Below are 7,654 nucleotides of genomic sequence, written 5' to 3' on the forward strand. Positions count from 1 at the left end.
GGGCACCCCCGGCAGTTGTCCAGCAGAATACATCTGAACTATCATTACTGTCAGAACATGCACATTTGACAAACACTAGAGAAAAATGACACTCGTTTCTTAGAGCAATATTAGTTAACAGCCACAAAGTACAATGGCACCCCATTCCAGTACTCCTGCCTGGAAAATCCCATGGATGGAGGAGCCTGGAAGGCTGCAGTCCATGGGGTCGTGAAGAGTTGGACATGACTGAGTGACTTCACTTTCACTTTTCATTTTCATGCATTGGAGAAGGAAATGACAACCCACTCCAGTGTTCCTGCCTGGAGAATCCCAGGGACGGGGGAGCCTGGTGGGCTGCCGTCTATGGGGTTGCACAGAGTCGGACACGACTGAAGCGACTTAGCAGCAGCAGCACAACGTACTGCTATAAAGGAATTATCAAGTCTAGACCTATAATTAATGAAGAATTAATAACCTTCTGTGTTGTGCTAACCTGCAAGCTGCTCCTTGGTGTTCAATAGACACAGGTCAAACTGTCATTTAATTTATTGGAGGCCACAAAGGTGAGTCAAAAGCAGAGGTCTTGCCAAACTGAGCAAACATGGGCCACAGGTGAGGTGTTCTCTGACCTTTAACCTCCAATGCCAGGATGCTGGGGTGCTTGGAGATGCTTCTCCAATGTGCTCTGCTCCTTATGGGTTAAACTCCATCCCCAGTTTTAAGCTCATCAGAGAAGTCTCCCAGACATGGAGCATTTTCAGGATAGAGTTGTAATAATATGCATCTGAATAATATCTGAAATTCTTCTAGCCAGGGTCTAGAATCAGGAAGGAAGTTAAGTCACTCAGTCGTGTCCGCCTCTTTGTGACCCCATGGACTGTAGTCTGTCAGCTTCCTCTGTCCATGGGATTTTGCAGGCAAGAATCCTGGAGTGGGTTGCCATTTCCTTCACCAGGGGATGTTCCTGACCTAAGGATTGAACCTGGGTCTCCCGCACTGCAGGCAGATTCTTTACCGTCTGAGCTACCAGGGAAGCCCAGAATCAGGAAAGAATTTACAAATTTTGCTTGAGCTGAGTAAGGTCAGAAAGGGAAATAGTTCATGACATCCAAAAGTTGAATGCACAGACAGGCTACGTAATTCCCACCTAACTGTTATTCGCTCAGTCATGTCCAACTCTTTGCAACCCCATGGACTGTAGCCCACCAGGCTCCTCTGTGCATGAAATTTCCCAGGCAAGAATACTGGAGTGGATTGCCATTTCCTCCTCCAGGGGATCTTCCCAGATCAGGAATAAAACCCATATCTTCTGCATTGGCAGGTCGGTTCTTTACCACTGAGCCAGCTGGGCTCCTTCTGATACCTCCCTAGGTGCAAAAAACTTTATCATTAAAATCCTAATAGTTTTAGTCACTTCACGTTTAGTAAATAGAGAAACTGGAGAAAGGTCAAAGAAGAGAAACAAAAATGACCCATCAGTGTAAAAGTGGCCTGTTAAACCAGAAAAAGAGACAGCAAAGTTGGTAACAACTATTTTATGCCACTCCACTTTCAGCTTACTTCTTTAGGTGCTTTTATCATCCCTTTCCATCTCCTTTCTCCCATCCACATACAGATGGACTGCAGTGTAAGATATTTAATGATTTGTGAATGAATAAATTAAATTGATACCTCCTGATTTCCCGCTTCACTGCAAGCAGACAAGGCTGCAGTGGCCAGTGGCCCAAAATTGAACAATAGAAATGATAAAGGAAACATACACACACACCTTTTCTGTGTTCCTAAGTGTCATTCAATGAAATACACAAAGAACTCTATGAAAACTCACCCTGTGGAGAAACTTGCTTCACTAAGGTTGTATTCTGTAAATTATTTTCTTCCTCCAAGAGCTAAGTGACTTTCAAATAGAAAACCTTTTATAAGAATCCTCACATCCTTATAGAAAGATGTTCCCATGCTTTAAAATTTACTGCCTCCTTCCCCTGAAATACCTCATTGACAGATAAATTTTTAAGATTTTAGTTGCAGAGACACCAAGTATGATGTCTAGGCCCCAAACCCTGTACTCTAAGAACTGCACCTCTTACAGGCCCTGGTAACGTGTATTTGTTATGTATGATTCCACATGCCCCCCTCAACCATCCCCACCCAAGGCTGATGGATCCTCTGAGCCACAGTGAGCCCATAATACTTTCTCTCAGGAAATGAAAAAGGGTTCCTAGAATGTTAGTCAGGTCTCTGTTGAAATCAAACTGAGGCTGAAATGAGCATTCTAAGGCAGCCATCTTGAGCCAACTGCATAGGAAATCAGAGATGGCAAGAAATAGCGTGCAAGCAGAGAAGCAAATAGGAAGGCCATAGAGTGCCAGAAACAAGAACTAATACACCTGCTTTCCAGTACATTAAGGACTTTCTGGTTCACAGTTCATGGCTCCAGGCTTCTGTGAACCCCAACAGCATTTCCTGCACTTGGGTCCTGAGAGAGATTCTATTCTTTGAAATTCATTATCCCAGGTTTGCTTAAGGCAGTTTGCAACCACGATGAGCTCCATCAAGTCATGAATATTCCTGACATCACAGAAGGAAGAGCCAAAACTGTCACTGCTCTAGCAGTGAAGGAACAAACCCACCATTTGTGATATATTTTTTGTTATCCACAACTTATGGTTGTTTCATCATTTCTCTGTACAGTTTCCAGAGGAGGACTGACCTGTTGATTCACAATACAAATCCCATAACCCCATCATCCAGAGCTACTCCAGTTGGGGACCCTAACAACCAACTTTGTTAATAAATGCGTTTCCTGCAAATAACAGTAGGAAAACATTAGCACAGCATTCCATTCTCTTCTTCAAATGTACTTAACAGACCCACTTCAATATTTGGGGTTTGTTTTTTTTTTTAAACTGGAGAATTGATCAAGTGTAAGCCAGAGGGTCCTACAACTCAAAAGTACAAGTGAGTGTAAGCTCTTTGTCTCCCTACCCCAGCAAAATTCCCCATGCTGAGGGAATGAAAGGAGGGAATGTAGACTCTTAGGAGCCTAAGAGTCAAAAGCAAACTCTAGGCTCAAACAGAACCGGGTCAGAATCCCAAATCTCCTCTTTTAACATTTATGAAGGCTCAGAATTCTGATAAGAATTTTATGTTCATTATCTTATTTCATGCTTCTTCACCAATCCCCCCACCCCTCAAACTGTAAGGTAGTATCTTTCACTTTGCGCTTGGTGAAAACTGAAACTTACCTACGGCTACAAGGTTAGTCAAGGTTAAGTCCAAATCCCTAACCCCTGTGACCAACTGCATTCACTGCTGACTTCATCACCTTGGGCAGATGATTTAATCACTCAGTTTGCCAAAGATTATGGTTCTGAAGACTAAGTCAGACAGATAGTGTCTGAAGAGTGCTTAGCACAGTGCCAGATGGAACCAACTGCTCATTAAAAGGTAGCTATTATTATTAGAGTTATTAACTAGTGAGTCTACAGTGAGATACTTCAAACAGAAGGACTCTGGGTTCTATAAACTACAGGTCCTCTGGAAGACAGCCACTTCCAACATCTAGGCAGCTAAAGCAAGAGAAGCAAAGTAGAACCAATATTTATCTTGGATATGGTCAAAATTACCCAAAAGGGAGTAAGAGATAAGAAATCTTTTCATAGCCTGAGAGCAATGATAGTACTTGAAGTTAGGGGGCACCATACTGCTGTGTATCATGGAATCGTCTTCCCTGGAGAGTCTTTAGCACCCCTGGATTTTTTTCTAACAAAGCGGAGGTAGATAAATTTTGATCAGTAACAACTTTTGTCGCAGGGAGGGGAAGGAACCCTTTAATATTTCTTTCCATACGCTTCTACAATTTCAATTTTAGGACTAGTATATATTCCTATTCTATTCCCAATGCCTCTAGTAATTCTTTCATCGAGATAAAAAGCATTATTACACTGTTCAATGACCTTTCAAAGTTCAGGGGAAAAAGTGCTTAATCAGGATTGATTAAGCCTAACACAAATAAATTTCAAGTACCTAAAAAACAACTGGTCTAAAATACATAAATGTATCTATTGGCAATTGTTGAAAATGGATGATGGGAGCTCATTACACTAGCCTCTCTACACATATATGTTTGAAAATTTCTGTAAAAAAAGTTACAAATAAATGTTTAAAATAAATGTACAAATTCTTCCTTTAAAAAACTTAGTTTTTACTGAAAACCTGCTTTAAGGATGGAGCAGAAACTGGGTCTGTATCACTCCCTAGGAAGCAGTAGAGTAAGGCATTCAGTTGAGGGAAGAGAAGTAAATAAGGTTAAATTAAGGTAGAACTATTATAAATCATGTAAAAATGAAATGTGTTTCTATAATGCTTCAATAATGAACTTCAAGTAAGAGACTGAGGGGCCACAAGACATTACTAAGGAGACTTCTTTATACAAACCAACCAAACTTTTTTTTTTTTTTAGTATAATAATGGTTTGCTCAAGCTTGGTCTACATTTGGTTCTAGCTGGCCAGGGAATATCCCAGTTTACAGGTGATTATCTAAAGAGCAGAAATAAAGAGCTTTGTGCCAAACAGCTAAAGGAAAGCTGAAAATCAAAGTATGGATAGAGGTCTCTTCATTGGCCAAAAGATGAATTTTCTCTTTACAATTCAGTCACCTTCTGAAAGGGTTAACTGAAGTTTTGTTATACCCAGATGATAATCCATAATTGAAGAATCATATGTAGAGATCTTTTTTTTTTCCCCTTTACTCAGAGGTACACAATGCTTTTCATTCAATTTGTGGAGTTAAATTCTAGCTTAAAACCCTACAACTGTCTGTTAAGTCAAATCTACAATAAAAATAAAAACAAAAACAAAAAAATTAACTTTTAAATATGTTAGTGGCCTCTTTCTATCAATTAATTCTGATCTCTTGCTGAGCAAATTCCATTTCTATAATGCTGGGAGTGAATTTCATAACAACATTTGAAAGAAACTTTGAAAAACTGAAGAGAAGCCATCTGCTGTTTCAGGTTGAAGCCACAAGCACCTCTACAGCCCTGAGGCTAGCCAGACCCCTCCCCCATCCGAAAGGCCCAGTCATTTACAAAACAAGTGCAGAAACAAATCTAATCAAGACAAACGGTTCTCTAGCCCAGCACCAAAATGATGGGACAGGAGTAAAGAGACACTTTACCATAAATATTCTACAGAGACCAGCTAACTGAGCTTTCCCTCAATCAAATGTTAGGAAGCAGCATTTCCTTCTAAGATTTACTTTATTTGCATTCTATTAAAAATAGTGTTTTCAGATAGTCTAACCACGTCCTCCTGGCTGGAAAGGTAACTGCAATCTCTCCCCTGTTGTACTTGATCAATCCAACCCCTTCCTTTCTATGCACTTCCAGTCTCCACCATTTGTCCTTTATAAAAATTGTTCCTTTCAGCTTATGGGACAAATGAGACAACAATGGTGTGTTTTATTAATATCGCAGGAGCAATCTTAAATTGAAGAATACTACACACAGTGTCACAGAGTGCTACATAGGTGAATGCTCACCTTCCTTCTCACACTAGTATTTTTGCCTCACTGTGTTAAAGTAAAACTTCTCTACAGCTGTAAGTGCCCCTTGATGGGGTCTACAATAAAAGGAGTATAAATCACTCAGAACTACCCTGGAAAACTGGCTGGATTATCATTTGTAGAGAACACTTGAGTAGCTGGACTTCCCAGCATAATGTACATGCACCGACATTATGGTACTCCACGTTCCCACAGTTCTGCCAATCTACCTGTAAACGTTTCCAAGAAAAATTACCACCTAAGGAGTGACTGCTGGGATGTGAACAAAAACATGGTTTCTTTCCAGAGGTACTTGACACCCTCTCCTGATCACTCAACTGGTTGTTCTGAGTGGATTTCCCCAGTAATTGACAGGAAAGGTAAGTGGTGGCTGGGGCTCAAAACCAGGAGAGAATTTTCACATCAACTGGATGATCAAACAATGTCCTGGATGCAACAAGCCAAGGGCAGCACTCAAAAGTGAGGATGAGCCTTACTCTTTTACAGATCAAATTCTCCTCACACCTGCCAGACTCCACAAACCAAATGCCACACTGTGAAATCACACTGTCTCTAGAATTCTCTAAAAGCGCTTTTGTTGTAATCCCCTCTGAACACAATGAAGGTCTGAAGGGCACTATTAAATAAGTGACTTGAAAGCAGACATTTAAGATCATGAGTTCCAGTGTGTCTCAAATCATACATAACGTTTCTAATAACCTATGGAAACGTGAGGGGCGGAGGTAGGGGGCAGGCGGACTTCTTGCTTCTTGTTTAAAAACTAAAGTTCGATTGCAGCCCTGCCAAGGCGACACACAACGGACTCCGAACGTCCCCCGTCTCCGCGGGCTGCAACAGCGGCTGGGCGCCCGCGCGCGTCCTACCTTGGACCTTTCCTTGACGTAGTATTTGCCCAGCCGGCTCCCGCAGTACAAGACCAGCCTATCGATGAGGGACAGGAGGTAATTGATGGCCTCACAGCCTTCCTCGTTGCCCCCGATCCACGTGATCTGATCACCCCGCAGGTGCCGCTTGGAGACGCCGGCGCGGGGCCCGGCCAGCTGGCCGTCCCGCAGGGCCCCGTTGCAGTGCAGCTGCTTCACGCGCTCCAGGACGCAGTCGCCCACCACCTCGCCCAGGAAGTTATCCAGGTAGCAGAAGCCGACCTCGTGCAGACAGGGCACGATGTACTCCAGGGCGATTTTCTCTAGATCCAGCCTCATGATATGTCCTAGGGGCATCCCGCCCGCAAAGCCGAGCTTGGGGACCCCCAGCGTGCAGAGAGCGACCTGCGTGTGCGCTCAGCCGAGACGCGGGGAGCGTGGCCCGGAGTTCAGCTACCTGCGGCGGCCACGGTCCCCAAGCCACCGCGGCGCCAGGGAGAGGGGAAAGTTGCCCGCAACTCTGGGGAGGAGGGATCCCGTTTAGAGACCAGCGGAAGTTGTGCGGCGCTCCGCGACTCAGCGCCAGACTGGCCCAGTGAAGAGTCGGAGGGCCCCTTTTGGAAATGTGGAGCCACCACTGGTGCTGCGGCGGCGGCCCCAGGCGGGGAGAAGCTGAGGTCCAGCCCCTGAGCCGGCCGACTCCACGCGTCACGGGCCCCGCCCAGGCTCCGCCCCGGGACCGCCCCCGGGACAGCCCTTCTCCCGAGTCCCTCACCCGGCCGGGTTTACCCCTCGCTCTAGGAGCCGGGCGAGCCCAGCGCCAGCCTCGCTTGTTTGTGACCAGGAGGGGAGCTGGAGAACAGACGGCATTTTTAGAATGCTATCGATTTGCCCAGTTTTGCATAAAGTCCCATAACAAACTTGAAAACCTGGATCCCAACTCTGAAAATGTAAATGGGATTAACAGCAGTTTGCTGCCACATTCTAGACCGGTCACTTCCTAGACTTTTGAATAAAATAATAAACCCAGAAACAAATATTTTAGCAATGATCTTGTTCTAGCTTTTCTTGGTACTTTATTCTCCTTTCCTCAGCTGTTTGACCCAGGCCGGGAGGTTCAAGACTTTAAGAGACTGGGAGGAATCCAATTTTAATTAAAATTAACAAGCATCTCCCAGACTGCTACTATGTTCAAGGCCCAGGCGCTCAATGAAAGGAGGGTGTGAACAATGAAATACTGGG

General features: G+C 44.1%; 1 protein-coding gene across 1 annotated transcript in view; it reads right to left on the bottom strand.

Moving 5' to 3' along the window:
* Positions 1-7,080, bottom strand: part of EGLN3 (egl-9 family hypoxia inducible factor 3) — a 29,680-nt gene extending 22,600 nt beyond the window's left edge. The window contains exon 1 of the mRNA XM_005898561.3: positions 6,413-7,080. Within this exon, the coding sequence (XP_005898623.1) occupies positions 6,413-6,769 (357 nt within the window). The 5' untranslated portion in view covers positions 6,770-7,080. The remainder of the gene's footprint in view (positions 1-6,412) is intronic.
* Positions 7,081-7,654: the final 574 nt, after the last annotated feature.

This window comes from Bos mutus, chromosome 21 (genome assembly GCF_027580195.1).
Source record: "Bos mutus isolate GX-2022 chromosome 21, NWIPB_WYAK_1.1, whole genome shotgun sequence".
In the NCBI taxonomy this organism is placed as follows: domain Eukaryota; kingdom Metazoa; phylum Chordata; class Mammalia; order Artiodactyla; family Bovidae; genus Bos; species Bos mutus.